The sequence below is a fragment of the Somniosus microcephalus genome, chromosome 2 (genome assembly GCF_052327205.1).
Source record: "Somniosus microcephalus isolate GS21.2 chromosome 2, FLI_Smic_1.0, whole genome shotgun sequence".
Lineage (NCBI taxonomy): Eukaryota > Metazoa > Chordata > Chondrichthyes > Squaliformes > Somniosidae > Somniosus > Somniosus microcephalus.
This window is the reverse complement of record NC_140988.1, coordinates 186431588-186449638: the sequence shown is the minus strand read 5'-3', so window position 1 is coordinate 186449638 and position 18051 is coordinate 186431588. Positions and strand designations below refer to the sequence as shown.

Here is an 18051-nt window from a genome sequence, read left to right as displayed (position 1 = left end):
GACGCCCTAACACAGATCCCTGTGGGACGCCACTAGTCACATCCTGCCAGTTAGAGAATCTGTCCATTATTCCTACTCTCGGTCTCCTGATCAGCCAATCGCCTAAACAGGTCAATAATTTGCCCTCAATTCCATGAGCTTCAACTTTAGCTAACAGTCTCTTATGAGGGGCTTTATCGAATGCCTTCTGGAAGTCTATATAAACAACATCCATAGACATTCCCCTGTCCACTACTTCAGTCACCTTCAAAAATGCAATCAGCTTTGTCAGGAATTACTTACCCTTTACAAATCCATGCTGGCTCTCTCTGAGCAGCTGAAAATTTTCAAGGTGTTCAGTCACTCCATCCTTAATTATAAACTCCAGTAATTTCCCGACAACAGATGTTAGGCTAACCGGTCTATAATTACCTGGTTTCCCTCTCTCACCTTTCTTAAATAGCGGAGTGACATGTGTATGTGCAATTTTCCAATCTAAAGGAACAGTTCCTGAATCGAGAGAACTTTGGAAGATCATCGTTATGGTATTTGCAATTTTCTCAGCTGCTTCCTTTAAAACCCTGGGACAAATACCACCTGGTCCTGGGGATTTGTCACTCTTTAGTGTCATTATTTTCTTCATTGCTGTTAATTTGCTTATGTTAATTTTGGTGAGTCTCCGTCCCTGATTTAATATTAGTTTCCTTGGGATGTCCGGCATGCTATCCTTTTCCTCTACTGTAAATACTGACACCAATTAATTATTTAAAATGTCTGCCATTTCCTTATTTTCATTTATAATATCACCAATCAGTTTTTAAGGGGCCCACATTGCTCTTAACCAACCTCTTTTTCCTAATATAATTGTAAACGTTTCTTGTATTGATTTTGATATTCGTTGCAAGTTTCTTTTTATACTCCCTTTTTTTTAGCTCTTACTATCTGTCTTATGATTGGTTTGGTCACTCTTTGCTGTTCTTTGTATCTTTCCCATTCACCACGATTTGTGCCATTTTTTTCATTCTTGTATGTTCTTTCTTTTAGTTTTATGTTGTCCCTTACCTCTTTAGTCATCCATGTTTTTTTTGGCAAGTAGAGTCCTTAGGGGTATAAACTGGTTCTGTATCACGTAAAATTATTTTTTGAACACCTCCCACTGACCTTCTGTTGTTTTACACATTAACAGATTTGCCCAGTTTACTGTGGACACTCTCTGGCCTAGAAATTCACTATGGCCCCGCCAGCTGGCTAACGGCCAAAAGTTAGCGCTGGGCGCGGAGCCATGTGCGACCGTCCGATATTCACTTTTTGCGCCCCAAGTCGGAACCGGCCGCTATTCCAGGGTGTGCCCGCCCCCGCTTGGGGCGCTGAAACTGAATTTCAGCGCTCTAAGTGCCGCTGCGCCACCCGATGCGGTGCGGCAGGCTGCGGTACTGCAGGCCTCCTCCTTCTCTTAAGGTGGAGGTGCCTGCAACGGGGAGATCGCCGCTGGATTGTGCCGGCAAATGAACCCGGCACCACGGAGAAGTGCCGGGCTCGCGGAAAGCAGCCGGCAATGCCGCGGGGGGGGGGGGGGGGGGGGGGGAGGGGTGGAGGAGGCCGGGGAAGGAGGTGTGGGCAGGCGGCCGCCGAAAAAGCGGCCGGCCGCACCTCCACCTTAAAGCGCCCCAGTAGCGCAGCAGTACGGCCCCGTTTTTCAATCGCTGTTTGCGGCCGCTGCAGAAGAGGCGGCCGCAACTAAATATGGGGTTTGGGCCGGAAGCGGGGCGGAACCGGGGCACTGCGCACACCGATGACGTCATCGGTGTCGGCGCAGCGCTACCGGCTACCGCCGCCATTACCGCAGCGCTGAATATCAGCGCACCCTCTTACACTGGCGCAGAAACCCTATTTGGGCGGTAACTGGGCGCAAAGCCCACTGAATTTCTAGCCCTCTGTCTCATCCCGTTGAAGTTGGTCTTGCCTAAATCTAGAATCTTAGTAGCTGTTTCGCATTTATCCCTTTCAAACATTACATTGAATGCAATCATATTATGGTCGCTCTTAGTTAAATGTTAACTAAATCTGGCTCATTGCTCATTATTAAATCTAACATGGCCTGCCCCCTTGTTGGTTCTAGGACATATTGTTGCAGAAAACTATCTTCAACACACTCAAGAAATGCGCTATGTTTCTGACATGAGCTCGTCTGCTTATCCCAATCTATAGGGAAGTTAAAATCCCCCATTAAAACCACTCTGTCCTTTACTACATGCTTGTCTAATCTCTGCATTAAAACATTCTGCCACTTCACAGCTGCTACCAGGTGGCCTGTACACAAGTCCCACTACAGTTTTAAATCCTTTTCAATTTCTTAATTCTACTCAAAGTCTCCACTACCTGCTTACCTCTCATTATACCATCTCTTATCATAGAAGTAAGTTCATCCTTAATCACTAATGCTATTCCTCACCCTCTACCAGATTCCCTATCCTTCCTGTAGCCCTTATAACTTGGTATTATTCAATTCCCAGTCCTGACCGTCTTGCAGCCATGTCTCAGTAATGACTACCATGTCGTACCCTCCAAGTTGAATTTGCGCCTGTAATTCATTCTATTTATTCCTTATACTCCGTGCGTTTGTATAAAGAACACTTATTTGGGCCACACACCCTAACCTGTCCTTCTGCTCAAACATTTCTTATTTCTTTCTCCTGATTTAATTACTTTACATCTTTTAGTTTTCCCTTTATCTGTAGTGCCTAACTCACAATTTCTGACTATTACTCTACTCTCTTCCTTTTTATTTGTTTTACAATTATTATTTATACTACTTTTTCCACCTGAGCCCTCATGCTGGAGCAAAAGTTTGTAGTGCAAATAGAGCTCATCTGTCAGTCTGAATTATCAACAGTTTTACGTGGATTCACAAAAGTAAGCGTAATTAGTGATCCGTTACCTGTAGATGATTATCGATATTCAGAATGAGAGCCCACATATCCGCACGCAGTCCTGTTGGACAACCCTGTCGAATGTACTGCTGAGCTGCAGCACTGTCTTGTTCAGACAAAACTACATGCAAACAAAAGATAAGTTTAGCATGACAAACTGAACTTATGTTAAAAGCCATGTCTAGGCTGTTGCAATATTTTCTAATGAAAGGAGACGCAAAGAAAATAAAAAATAAGGAACTGGAACAAGGCTGGCTGTGACCACATTTGATTGAAGCACAACTTCTATAATCACAGTATAGTTAGAATAGAATATGTACTGGTTGTTCCATGTGCATTACCCTTCAAATGGTATCTGTAAACATTCATATTGTATGCTTTTATTCATAAATTAGTTTAGACAACCACTTGCCCCTTTTTGCAAGTCTTGAAGGTAAAATATACAACTTTTATGTAATAATTTCCAAATTGGTCTAGAGACATGGCAAACAGCTTAAAAAATTATAAACAATTTCTTAAGAGTTGCATATATTTTTTTTAAACAAATCAGTGGAATACATTTCTATTCTACTTGTAGTCTCACCAATGAAAAATATTGTTACTTTAATATATCCTACACCATGCAGATTATTTATTTTTCATACATGTTGGGAACATAGAGTAACAAGGACAGGTGCCTCTCAAATTTGACCCTTGTGGCTACTGGGAGCAAATAAAGGCTTAGATAAATAATAGCAGCATTCCAACATGCATGTCAATATTTCCCACAGACAAATGCACACTCCAGCAACCCTGATTCAGCAATTCAATTTGGATGCGTGCTTATAAAAGGACAGAGTTTCCAGAGATAGCATTCAGAAACAAGAGGAGTGGTGTGTGAAATAACATTTTGTGTAGACTTTGTTACAAAACATCAAAGTGAAATTGTAGCACGTATCATGTTTCTGGCATAAACATGAAGCTCTGGCTTCAAGGCTAGCAACCCTTCATATGTTGCTGCAGTTATGACCTTGTGGCAGATTGACAGCTCAGCCACATCTCTCCAGTGTCACAGAAAATTAACTCTTGCATGAAATCCACTGGTTTGAATGGTTTTGGATTGAGTCCAAGAGCAAAAAACTTTTTTTCCTACACCCTGCCAAACAGGTTAACAATATTTCATCACTAGGTTTTGTCAAACACTGAAGATACGGGTTATGTACAAAAACAAATGTTGGCCTGTAGCAGTATTTAATTTTATTCCAACAGCCAGAAATATAGCTAGACACTAATATCATGTATAATACAGTCAAGTACCTATATCTGATACATTTGTAATGAGAAAATGAGGCACCTTATCTTAAGATTAAAACAGTAGTTAATTCCACACTATGTGTAGACTGCAGTAGTGAATGGGTGGTACAGAAGTCATCAAAAGTTAAAAAGACAGGTTTACATAAGAAGTAGGAGCAGGAGTAGGCCATACGGCCCCTTGGGCCTGCTCCGCCATTCAATAGGATCATGGCTGATCCGAATCTAGACTCACGTCCACTTCCCTGCCCTCTCCCCGTAACCCCTAATTCCCTTATCTGCTAGGAAACTGTCCATCTCCATTTTAAATTTATTTAATGTTGCAGCTTCCGCAGCTCTCTGGGGTAGCAAATTCCATAGATTTACTACCCTCTGAGTGAAGAAGTTTCTCCTCATCTCAGTTTTGAAAGGGCAGCCCCTTATTCTTAGATTATGCCCCCTAGTTCTAGTCTCACCCATCAGTGGAAACATCCTCACCGCATCCACCCGATCAAGCCCCCTCACAATCTTATATGTTTCAATAAGATCGCCTCTCATTCTTCTGAACGCCAATGAGTAGAGTCCCAACCTACTCAACCTTTCCTCATACGTCAACCCCCTCATCTCCGGAATCAACCGAGTGAACCTTCTCTGAACCGCCTCGAGAGTAAGTATATCTTTTCTTAAATATGGAAACCAAAACTGCACGCAGTATTCCAGGTGTGGCCTCACCAATACCCTGTATAACTGCAGCAAGACTTCCCTGTTTTTATACTCCATCCCCCTTGCAATAAAAGCCAAGATTCCATTGGCCTTCCTGATCACCTGCTGCACCTGCATACTAACTTTTTGTGTTTCATGCACCAGGACCCCCAGATCCCTTTGTACTGTAGCACTTTGCAGTTTCTCTCCATTTAGATAATAACTTGCTCTTTGATTTTTTCTGCCAAAGTGCATAACCTCACACTTTCCAACATTATATTGCATCTGCCAAATCTCTGCCCACTCACTTAGCCTGTCTATGTCCTTTTACAGGTTTTTTATGTCCTCCTCACTCACTGCTTTCCCTCCCATCTTTGTATCGTCGGCAAACTTGGATATGTTGCACTCGGTCCCTTCCTCCAAATCATTAATATAGATTGTAAAGAGTTGGGGTCCCAGCACTGACCCCTGCGGAACACCACTAGTTACTGATTGCCAGCCCGAGAATGAACCATTTATCCCAGCTCTTTGTTTTCTGTTAGATAGCCAATCTTCCACCCATGCCAGTATATTACCCCCAATCCCGTGATTTCTTATCTTGATCAGTAATCTTTTGTGTGGAACCTTGTCAAATGCCTTTTGGAAGTCCAAATACACTACATCCACTGGTTCCCCTTTATCCACCCTGTATGTTACATCCTCAAAGAATTCGAGCAAATTTGTCAAACATGACTTCCCCTTCATAAAAGTGCCTGCTGCTTCTGCCTTTAGATACTTTAATGCATGTGATGTGAGTCAGATGGTTTTCTCCCATCTCCCTCTCCCAAAGACTAAATATTTTATATATTAAAAATGTTGCATATTTGCAACATTCTGAGGACACTACACCAATAGGCGGCATTATCAACATAATTTTACTTGACAGATACACCTTGAACACTCTCAATTTAACATCCATTGGATTGCTGCATCAGTTTCCAATTTTTTTGTTGTTGCAAAGAATAAGACACTAGAAGTATGCTAACAAGGAAGGAAGCAAGAGGAACAGAAAAGCAGGACAGTGAAAAAATGTCCCCCCCCAACCCCCGAGAAGAAAATAGCACACCAGTAACTTTTTCAGCGGAAATAACTGAGTGCTTTAAGAAACTTTGGTATTCCCTAAAGTTAGACTATTTTATGTGGACCATTTTACTACTTTCTCGCCATTAAGTCTGCCTGCACCATACAGAATTAATTAACTAAATGAGTGGGCAGCGTATCTGCTCCTAGACTTCTGCCTATGGCCCTGTAATCAGTTTGACTATGAGCCAGGGTGGGTGAAAACCAAATTTGCCACTCTCCTTCTGGGCATTCACTAGAGCTACTTGCATCTCTTGAAAGCCCTCTTAACACCAGGGACTTGGCATGATGTAAAAAAACATTATCTGGTCAATACTGTCGTTTTGATTAATTTCCAATAGGTTCTTACCTCTTTGTCCAAGACGTATATACTCACTTTCAAACAGTTCTGCAAGAGACAATGTTGTATTAAAGTATAGTAGCAGTCAGAAACACAAAGTAATTCCACATTTTCCATAAAGTAATCATGCCATTTAACAAACATTTACAAATCAGGAGTCATTCTGACAGAAATTGTTGTATTTAGAACCATAGAAGTTTCAGCATAGGAGGCCATTCAGCCCATCATGTCTGTGCCACCTCTTTGCTAGTGCAATCCAAAATTCATCCCACTGCTCAGCTCTCTAAAGCATGCCATGCTGTAAAAACCCTCTATATAACATTTCTAATGCTGCTCCTTACCCTCAGTGCTAATTTTAAATTGATGGCCCTTCATTACTGACTCCCCAACCAGTCAAAATAGTTTTTCCCAATTCACTCTTCGTTTTAAAAAAAAACCTGTATTAAATCTCCATTCTCCAATTGAAATGGCCTCAATATCTCAAGGCCTTCCTCATAACTAGAGTTGCCCATCCCTGGCATTATCTTACTGAATCAATGTTATATGCACCTTATGGTTATAATACCTTCTCTAAAATGGGGCAACCAAACCTGCACACAACACTCTAATTGTGACCTAACCAATATTTTATACAAATTTATCATTTACTCTATGCCTCTATTTATAAAACCATAATCGCTGCAAGGAACAAATAGCACTTGCATATATGAAGTAAAGGACTTTAAAAAAAAAATGTGATAGACTTGGTCACATTTAACCTAAACAATGTTCCACTGAAACAAACATTATACAATTCCAACAAAGTCAAAAACAATCAGCAGATCTCTATCCCTAACATAGAAAAAATAAAACTTGTTACTGCACTACATGAAACACCAGAATACGGTGACATTTGACAATGTATATAATAAAAAGGGCTTAATTTTGCACAGAGCCTCAGTCGCAGCGACAGCCAATCGTATAATCAGGGCTACAATGTTGTAGACCTTTCTCGTGAGGCTTTACACTGTGAGCCTCACTCTAGAAAATTACTCCTAAAACCTAGATGGGAATGAGATAGAAATCAGTTGGTAATAGACATGTAAAAATCTGTGTAAAATTTTACACCATTTAAAATTTATTTTTCTGTTTATGCAGTGTTGCCATATGCTGGTGCTTCAAAACACTATTCCAAAAATGACATGGCATTGTGACTAGGATTCCCCACAAAATGAGTCCCTAATCTTGACTATGCAAATAAAGCTGCTCAGTGATTTTAGCCACAGAATATGTATCGTGGGCGCGGGGGGAGATAAGAGAATAAGGCTGGTGAGTGGTTTGAATGATTAGTTATCCCATTTATAAATTCTTCTGGGGAAAAAAAAGCCCTAAATATGAAGAATTCCTTAATGCTCTAAAAACATTTAGCAATTACAAGTACTCACCAGTAGGGATCTGCATCGAGTCATCAATACCAAGTTGTTCGTAGTTTAAACCTAGTTCAGTAAATAGATCCCTCTTTGCAGAATAAAAAGGGAAAATTTATTCAACAAGCTTGTACATGTTGAAGTAGATTTTGTTTCTATAAAAAGATTTTCAGAACACAATAGTATCAAGTGCATTATGAAGCAAACTTGAGGCACCACAATGTTTTTGTGCTCCAACATACTGCATCATGGAGTGGTAGGACATACTTCTGTTCCAGAACTCCATAAACAGCAAGTTCCTGACCTTAGGACATGCTAAAAGATCCAAGTAAAAGCCAGTTAATGGAAGAATAGGTGGACAAATAAGATTCAAAGTTAGCTCAGGCTGATCTTGCTCACCCTTCCATAGTCAATTCAAGAGAAGCATTGGGAGAGTCCTAAGAAAAGATTGCCTGGCTACTTTCTTGCTGGGAAATGGTGCAAAAAAGGAAAGACCAAGATAATCAGGATACACAAGAGATACACTAGAGAAAAGTATCACCAAACCAAAACACAGTAACCCCTGGTTGACAACTCCAAAACAAATTCAAAATCAAAATAATTAGAAAACCGATTGACAAATAATAATTCCACCAGGAAGTCTAAACAAATTAAGAGCAAGAAAGGCCATTACTTATGGTAACTAAATTTTGAAGTTGTAAAACCTAACTGTCTAAAAGTAACATTATAAAAAAGTCACATTATTTTACTTTAATAGGATTTTTTTGAAAAATGATTTTCCCCTCTTTCTGCCATTTCTCCTCAAGACCTTTCTCAGGTCCCTTTCTAATTCTCTCTGTGCTAACTCTACTCCCTTCATTGTATATATACTTAAGTACTCATTTTTTCACCCAAATAGGAAATACTCTACATTTGTCAGTGTTACATTTCAGTTGCTAATATTACATTAGTTTGCCATTTGCCTGCCCAGTTGTATAACTGGTCTAAATCATTCTGTAAATAATTAGCTGCATCATCCATCCCTACCTCACTCCCTATTTTAGTGTTGTCTGCATACGTAACAAACTTACAATTGGTTTTGGTATTGAGTTCAGTCATGCAGATATGAAAAGGGTACAAGCAGTGATGCCTGCGGTATTGCACTCAATATATCTTACCCCAGACCAACAGGACATCCTGCTCAAATAATCCCTTTTTCTTATTGCTTATCCAGACCTATCCTACCTTGGATTCCATGGTTTTAAGCTTTATTAGTAATTTCTACTGTGGAGCTTTGTCAAAGTATTTCCAAAAGTCTAATAAACCATATCACAGGGAGTTCCACTATCTACTTTTAAAGGAATTTTGTCAAGCAGGACTTTCCTTTTTTAAATCCATGCTGTTGGTAAATGCATAGATATAGGCATACCTCCAGCTCACACCTCATAATGGTTTCTACTATCTTACTTACTATTGATAGTTGGCCAATGGGGATCCAGTTGCCAAGTCAGATTTGTCTTTTTTTTTTAAATAGACCCATAGGGGGAATTTTCCCAGCCCTGGGGAGGCGGGTATGGAGGCGGGGCTCCCGAGAAAATGGCAGAAACTGGGAGCGGGTGCCGACCCCGCTCCCAACCCGCCTCCGTGCCATCTTCCCGGGAGGCAGGTCCCCGTCTCCGAGGCGGGGAGGGGATTAAAACTACCTGTTAACAGGCAGTTAATTGGCTAACAGGCAGTTTTGAGGCTTTTCCCCATTTTACGCCTGCAATTGCGGGCTTCCCAACAGCTGCAAACCTCGCCAGGGTCAGCGAGGCGAGCAGTGGGTCTGCGGGGGTGAGAGGGGTCGAAGTGTCAGCTGTAGAGGTGAGTGATGGGTGCAAGTGTGGACAGGTAAGTATAAGAGGTGAGTGTAAAGTGTTGGAAAAAGTTTCCTTACCCTTGCTTCTTTCTGCAGGCTTCAAGCTTTGAGGATCCGGAGGTGCCTCATCTCAATGGCAGAGATGACAGAATGGCTGCTGTTTTCTCAGATGCAGCAGCCATCTGCTTTCTGCTGAGAAGAGAGGTCATGGTGAGCCTTCTGTGCAAGGGCTCACCTTAGAACAGAGCTTGTCAGTGTTTGACAGCTTCTCAAAGCTGTCAAACACTGACAATTTATCTGTCAAAAATTTTTCGACAGATGAAGCGTCATACGCTGACGTCATCTGTCACCAGCTTTTCATTAATTGGCCGGGCGGGCTTAACAAGGCCAATCAAGGGAAAATAGCGTGGGTTGGTCAGACATCGCTGGGGGTGGGACTGAAACCCGGAAACCAGAAGTCCCACCTCCAGCACGTCTCCACTGATAAAATCCAGCCCTATGTCCGCTTGCATCCAATCCCACAGGAGCTCTCTAGTACCAAATGGTTCTTTCATGACTACACCCAGTCACCTACAAATTTCCTGCGTCAGCACCCTGGGAAATATGCCATTTGGACCCAGATTTCAACAACAACAATTTGCATTCATATGGTGTCTTTAGCTTAGAGAAATGCCCAAGAAAAAAATGGACACCAAGCCAAAGAAGGAGGTAGTAGGAGGGGTGGTGCGCACGGCTGAATTTCGCAGGCGGCGTTAGCGGCGCTGCGCCCGGGCGTTAGTTACTTTGTGCCCCGTTAGTGCCCTCTCAGAGTACTAATGGGAGGCGCAAATCAACCGATGTTTTTCTCCCTTAGATTCCCTTTTATGTTAGCTGCCAATCTATTCTCATACTCTCTCTCTTTGTCCTAGTTTCTTTTTTCACTTCCCCTCTGAACTTTCTATATTCAGCCTGGTTCTCGCTTGTATTCTCAAACTGACATCTGTCATACGCCCCCTTTTTCTGCTTCTTCTTACTCTCTATCTCTTTCGTCATCCAGGGAGCTCTAACTCTCGTTGCCCTACCTTTCCCCCTTGTGGGAATGTACCTCGACTGTACGCAAACCATCTCCTCTTTAAATGCAGCCCATTGTTCAATTACAGTTTTGCCTGCCAATCTTTGAGTCCAATTTACCCGAGCCAGATCCATTCTCAACCCACTGAAATTAACCTTCCTCCAATTAAGTACTTTTATTCTAGATTGCTCCTTGTCCATTTCCATAGCTAAGCTAAACCTATGATCACTATTCCCTAAATGGTCCTCTATTGACACTTGCTCCACTTGACCCACCTCATTCCCCAGAACCAGATCCAGCAATGCCTCCTTCCTCGCTGGGCTGGAAACATACTGATCAAGAAAGTTCTCCTGAACACACTTCAGAAATTCTTCCCCCTCTGCCCTTTACACTATTACTATCCCAGTCTATATTAGGATAATTGAAGTCCCCCATTATCTCTGCTCTATAGTTCTTGCATCTCTCTGTAGTTTCCCTGCGAATTTGCTCCTCTATATCCTTCCCACTAGTTAGTGGCCTATCGAATACACCTAGTAGTGTAATGGCACATCTATTGTTTCTCAACTCTAACCAAATAGATTTTGTCCTTGACCTCTCCAGGACATCCTCTCTCTCCAGCACTGTAATATTCTCCTTAAATCAATACTGCCACCCTTTTTTCCTTCCCTCTCTTTCCTGAACACCTTATATCCAGGAATAATTAGTACCCAATCCTGTCCTTTTTTGAGCCAGATCTCCGGTATCACCACGACATCATATTCCCATATGACTATTTGTGCCTGCAGCTCACCAACCTTATTTACCACACTTCATGCATTCACACACGTGTACTGTAAACATTTCAACCTTCTTGTATTCTCTCTTTGTCTGACCCCATCTAATACCGTACTATTTCTTACTCTAGTGCTATCTGTCTTTCCCAATCCTTTGTGCACCTTGTTTCTCCTTTCTAATGTTACATCCTGGTGCCTATCCCCCTGCCAAAATTAGTTTAAACCCTCCCTGTGGTGATTATTCTTTATGTTTAGTAAGAAGTATTGTGATTGGTTGTTTGTTTCCTGCCTTGGAATATATGCTGTAATCTCATTGGTAGTTGATGTCATGTGATTTGTGGTGGCCATCTTAAATTCAGTTCTTTCCAGCCTTTAGTTGGGACTGGGTGTTGAAAGATGTGCTACAGGATTTTTAAGTTAATAAAGCCTAGATTAGAAAGGCAAATCTATTCTTTATTTCAATTTATTAACTTAATGTCAGAATGGAGCGATATCTTCAACCAGAACGATTCAATGCTGACCCTAATTCTGCAGGAGTGGATGATAAATGGAAACACTGGTATTGTACATTTAAAAACTTTTTGGGCGTGTTGGATCAAGAGTCTCTAAATAAGCTGAATATGCTGATCAACTACATTGCTCCGGATGTGTATAAGTATATTTTGGACTGTAAAACTTACGAAGTGGCTATTTCTACATTGGAAAAGATTTTTGTTAAACCAAAGAATGAGGTATTTGCACGTCACCTTCTATCTGCCCGTAGGCAGCAGGTGGGAGAATCTTTGGATACTTATTTACAAGCACTTCGGTGCCTTAGTGTTAACTGTAATTATAAGGCCGTGACGGCTGAAGAATATAAGGAAGAATCGGTACGGGATGCTTTTATTAATGGATTACTGTCTAGATCAATTCGTCAGCGGTTGTTAGAAAATAAGACTTTGGATCTTAAGAGTGCTTTTGAGCAAGCTTCTACATTGGATGTGGCTCAGAGAAGTTCGGATTCTTATGCTCTTTTTAATCGGCCTGTGACTGTGGTTTCGGCAGTTCCGGAGGAAAAGGAATTATGTGGACTTAATAGGAGTGGTTTACTAGATTCTGAAACAGTTTCTACTTCAGCGGCTGTTGCCTCTAGGATTCAGAAGTGTTATTTTTGTGGGAACGTCCGGCACCCTCGTCTGAAGTGTCCTGCTCGGGAGGCTGTGTGTAGTAAATGCGGCAAGAGAGGTCATTACGCACGTGTGTGTAAATCATCAGGTTCAATTACCTCCTCTGTGACTATTCAGCCTTTAGATAGGGCGTTTATTGCATCAATTTCTGCTGCATTTGCTCATGGCCTAAACAAAGCTTTGGTTACGGCCCAAGTTAATGGGTTGGAAGTGAAGGCCCTTATAGATACGGGCAGTACCGAGAGTTTTATAAGTCTTCAGTTTGCAAAGGAGAAGCATTTAAAAATTTCGCCTGTTTCCTATCAGGTGTGTATGGCTCAGACAACTCTCACTTCACAAGTAGCTGGTTGTTGCCTTGTGAAATTGATTCTTCTAGGTAATACGTATACTGATATACGCCTATCTGTTTTGCCTAATCTCTCTGCGGATATTTTGATTGGTCATGATGTGCTTCAGTTACACGAGTCTCTCAGTCTTTCATTTGGAGGGACTAAGCCACCTTTATCTATTTGTGGATTAACCTCTTTATCCATTTCTCCATTATCACTTTTTTCCAATTTGATGCCGGATTGTAAGCCAATTGCTACCAAGTCAAGAAGGTATAGAAGTCAGGATAGAGAATTTATTAATTCTGAAGTTCAACGTCTCTTATTGGAAGGAATCATTGAACCTAGTTGTTCGCCTTGACGGGCACAGGTAGTTGTCACGACTAACGAGAGACATAAGAAACGAATGGTGATAGACTATTCCCAAACTATTAATAGGTATACTCAATTAGATGCGTACCCTTTGCCTAAGATTGATGAGCTTATCAATAAAGTATCTCAGTATAAGGTTTTTAGCACTATTGACCTAAAGAGTGCTCATCATCAGATTCCTATTGTTAAGAAGGATCAACCATATACGGCCTTTGAGGCTGGTGGAAAGCTATCAGTTTTGCCGAATACCATTTGGTGTTACTAATGGTGTTGCTTGTTTTCAACGGGCAATGGATGCTTTTATAAGTGATAACTCTCTCTCTGACACCTTTTCATACTTGGATGACATCACGGTGTGTGGCAAATCAAGGGTGGAGCATGATTCTAATTTAGAAAGATTCCTTCAAGCTGCGGAAAAAGTTGGTTTAACTTTCAATAAAGAGAAGTGTACCTTTTCGACCACTGAGGTAAATCTACTGGGGTACATTATCTCGGGAAATAAGATTAAACCAGACCCAGAACGTCTGCGACCATTGATTGATTTACCTTGTCCTACTAATTCTAAGGCTTTGCAATGAGTTGTTGGACTGTTTCCTTACTATTCTAATTGGATTGCAAATTTTTCACAGAAGATCCGGCCTCTTATTCGGGTTACGACATATCCTCTATCATGGGAGGCCAGGACGTGTTTTGATAATTTTAAAAAGGATATCCTTGGAGCAGTTGTGCATTCTATTGATGAGCAGGTTCCTTTTGTGATTGAGACAGACACTTCTGATTTTGCAATTGGGGCTACTCTGAACCAAAATGGAAGACCTGTGGCCTTTTTCTCACGTACCTTGAACAATAGTGAAAAAAGGCATTCTTCAATAGAGAAAGAGGCGTATGCAATAGTAGAAGCACTGCGTAAATGGAGACATTATTTATCGGGGCGACATTTTACGTTGGTAACTGATCAAAAGTCTGTGTCCTTTATGTTTGATGTCAAACATTTTGGAAAGATTAAGAATGATAAAATAATGAGGTGGAGGATTGAGTTGGCATGTTACCATTTTGATATAGTTTATCGTCCGGGGAAGGATAATGTTGCTGCTGATGCGCTGTCGAGGGCTTATTGTTCTGTGATTCACGGAGATACGCTTATTAATCTTCACAATGCCTTATGCCATCCTGGGGTTACGAGGATGATACACTTCGTACGCAGTAAGAATTTGCCCTTTTCAGTTGAAGACGTCAAGCGGATGACTTCATCATGTTCTATCTGTGCTCGGTGTAAACCGAATTTCTTTAAGCCTCAACGAGCTCATCTTATAAAGGCTACTTCTCCTTTTGAACGTTTGAGCGTCGATTTTAAGGGGCCTCTTCCTTCAACTACTCAAAACCGATATATATTTACTGTTGTGGATGAGTTTTCAAGGTTCCCTTTTGCTTTTCCTTGCGCAGATGTATCAGCTGCTACAGTTATCAAATGTCTGACTCAACTTTTTGTCATCTTTGGGATGCCTGCGTATATCCATTCGGATCAGGGAAGTTCTTTTATGTCTTCCCAGTTGAAGGAATACCTTCAGAGTCGGGGAATTTCTACTAGCAGAACTACCCCGTATAATCCCCAGGGTAATGGACAGTGCGAACGATACAATGGGGTGATCTGGAAGGCAGTTATGTTGGCTTTGACATCCCGGAACCTTAAGAATACACAGTGGGAAATGGTACTGCCTGATGCCCTGCATTCCATTAGATCATTGCTTTCAACGGCTACTAATGTGACCCCCCATGAATGGCTCTTTAACTATCCGCGGAGATCTACTACGGGATATTCGGTACCTTCATGGCTTACTATGCAGGGGCCTGTGCTGCTTCGACGCCATGTTAGATTGTCAAAATATGATCCTTTAGTGGAGGAGGTGGAGCTGTTGGAGGCAAATTCCCAATATGCTCATATTCGATTCCAAGATGGGAAAGAAAGTACCGTTTCAATTAAAGACTTGGCTCCTTGTGGTGGCCAGCCCTCTTCTGAGGATATTAACAATAGTCATGATTCAGATAATGTGGATGCTGTTACAGATACTACGAATATTTCCAATCCGACTGCAGATAATTATACTTCTATTAGTCAGCCCTCGATGGATGTTCATGACCGTCCCAGTTTACCTCCTGATGGGATTTCTAATCCGGAAACCGTTGAAAATCGGGATATGGATAGCCTTCCTGCAGAAGATACTTCTCTGTCTCCTGGTGTGGGAGGGCAAGGAATTTCACCAAGGTTAAGAAGGTCGACACGAACAAGATATCCGGTCGACCGATTGAAAATGGACTTTTAAATTGACAGTAATGTTTTAAAATTGTTGAAATATTATATTATATTGTTTTAGTTGAGAGATACTTAATACTTATGTGCAATGTTACTATTTGTTGTTGCTCACTTAGTATTGTGTCATGTTGAATAGTTTTATTTTGTCTGCATAGTTTTAGTTGTAAATAATTAATTATAAATTGTAAAGTTTATTTAGGTTGGAGTATATTTTAAAAGGAGGGGTGAATGTGGTGATTATTCTTCATGTTTAGTAAGAAGTATTGTGATTGGTTGTTTCCTGCCTTGGGATATATGCTGTAATCTCATTGGTAGTTTATGTCATGTGATTTGTGGTGGCCATCTTAAATTCAGTTCTTTCCAGCCTTTAGTTGGGACTGGGTGTTGAAAGATGTGCTACAGGATTTTTAAGTTAATAAAGCCTAGATTAGAAAGGCAAATCTATTCTTTATTTCACTCCCCAACAGCACCAGCAAACCCCACCCCCCGACCCCCGCGAGGGCATTGGTCCCAGCTCTGTTGAGGTGCAACTCGTCCGGCCTGTACAAGTCTCACCTCCCCAATGTCCCAGGAATCTAAAGCCCTCCCTCCTGCACCATCTCTCCAGCCACACATTCATCTGCTCTATCCTCCTATTTTTATATACTTACTAGCTCGTGGCACCGAGAGCAATCCAGAGATTACTACCTATGAGGTCCTGCTTTTTAATCTCTTTCCTAGCTCCCTAAAATCTGCTTGCAGGACTTCATCCCTCTTTCTACCTACGACGTTGATACCAATATGGACCACAACCTCTTTAATTACTCCTTTAGTATTCTACCTTTTTCTTTTTTGTTATGGATTTAATAAAACTGACATGAAAGAATACTGCTCATTTAATAATACTATTCAAAAATCTAACGCCGAGTAGTCCAATAAATAAAACTCAACAACAGGTTTTATGAAAGCCATCTCACTGGGACTATTCAGTGCACTACCACAAACACAGTTCAAAGAAATACAAAAAGATCAGGCGATATTAGCACAGCTGAAGTACAATACTAGACAGGTGTGCTTGCAACGTGCACACCAGTACAACATATGTTGGGTAACAATACAGGAAGAGATGGCTACCAAGAATTAAAACACTGCAAGCATCTTGTCTCTGTGTTGACTGAATGGAAGAGGGGTTAGAAAAGAGACAAAAAGTCAATGTGAAAAAGGCCAACAAAAAAGCGAGAGAGGAAGAGACAGACAAAAAAGGAGAACAAACATGTCTGTGAAGGAGCAGAATGTAACAGAGAGAAAGGGGGGGAAAAAAGCATTTATAGCGTCTTACCACATCTCACTGAACACCCCAAAGCATTTCACATAGAATAAATTGCTGAAATGTTATGTTGGTGAACGTAGTAGCCATTTTGCACACAGTCCCACAAACAGGAATGAGGTGAATGGGCAGAATATTAAAAACTTGATTGCTCAGTGGGAAAATGTACCACATAGTAGCATATCAAGCAATACAGGCCAAAAGATTCCAGGTCCTTATTCAACCATGGAAATACATAGAATTTTACAGCACAGCCATCTGGCCCATTGTGTCAGTACCATCCCTCTGGGAAGAGTAATCCACTTAATCTCATTCCCTGCCCTTTCCCCATTTAGAAATATTTATCCACTTCCATCTAAAAAGCTATTATGGATTCTGCTGCCATCACTGTTCCTGGTAGAGAATTCTGTGTTATAACAACCCTCTGTGTAAAAAATATTCCTCCTAACCTCTTCCTTCATTTTTTTGATGATCTTAAACTTATGCCCTCTGGATATCTACTCACCAACCAGTGGACATAGCTTTTCCTGATTTACCTATCTAACCACCCTCCCCCCACCTTTGTAAATCTGAACACCTTTACTAAAACTCCTTTTTTACTCCTTTGTTCAAATGAAAAGAACACCAGTTTCTCTAGTCTCTCCTAATAACTAAAGCCTTTATTCCCAGGTAACATCTTAATGAATCTCTTCTGCACCCACTCTTAGGCCTTGACACGCTTCTTAAAGTAAGGCACCCAAAACTGGACACAATATTCCAACTGTTTCCTAACCAATGATTTGTATAGGTTTAGCATTAACTTTTTGGTTTTGTATTCGCTGTCCCTATTTATAAAATTTAAGGGCTGAATCTTAACTCTCAAAAACAGGTGGGTTGGGGTCGGGTGAAATGTTAAAACTTTAAAAATCTCAAACCCAACTCCAACCAGTTTCCAATCCACCCACTTCCAGGTTTAATGGAGGCGGGACAAGGGGTGGGTAGCCAACCTGCTTCCAGGAGGCAGGTTGGCCAATTAAATATTTTAATGAGGTTGGCAGCCTCCGATTTAACCTGCTTTGCAGGTTTTACAGTGGCCGGCCGGGAAAACCGGCAGCTGAAGGAAGGACAACATTTTGGGGAGAAGGCAAGTGCTTCCCCCCCGCTCCCCACACTGGTCGTGGATCG

At 41.3% G+C, this 18051-nt stretch overlaps 1 protein-coding gene across 9 annotated transcripts in view; it reads right to left on the bottom strand.

Moving 5' to 3' along the window:
* Positions 1-18051, bottom strand: part of tbc1d19 (TBC1 domain family, member 19) — a 198269-nt gene that overhangs the window by 87600 nt on the left and 92618 nt on the right. For all 9 annotated transcript variants that reach the window (XM_085968188.1, XM_085968140.1, XM_085968160.1 and 6 more), the window contains 3 exons: positions 7764-7836; positions 6349-6387; positions 2918-3030 (listed from right to left, as the gene is read on the bottom strand). In XM_085968188.1, the coding sequence (XP_085824314.1) occupies positions 2918-3030; positions 6349-6387; positions 7764-7836 (225 nt within the window). The remainder of the gene's footprint in view (positions 1-2917; positions 3031-6348; positions 6388-7763; positions 7837-18051) is intronic.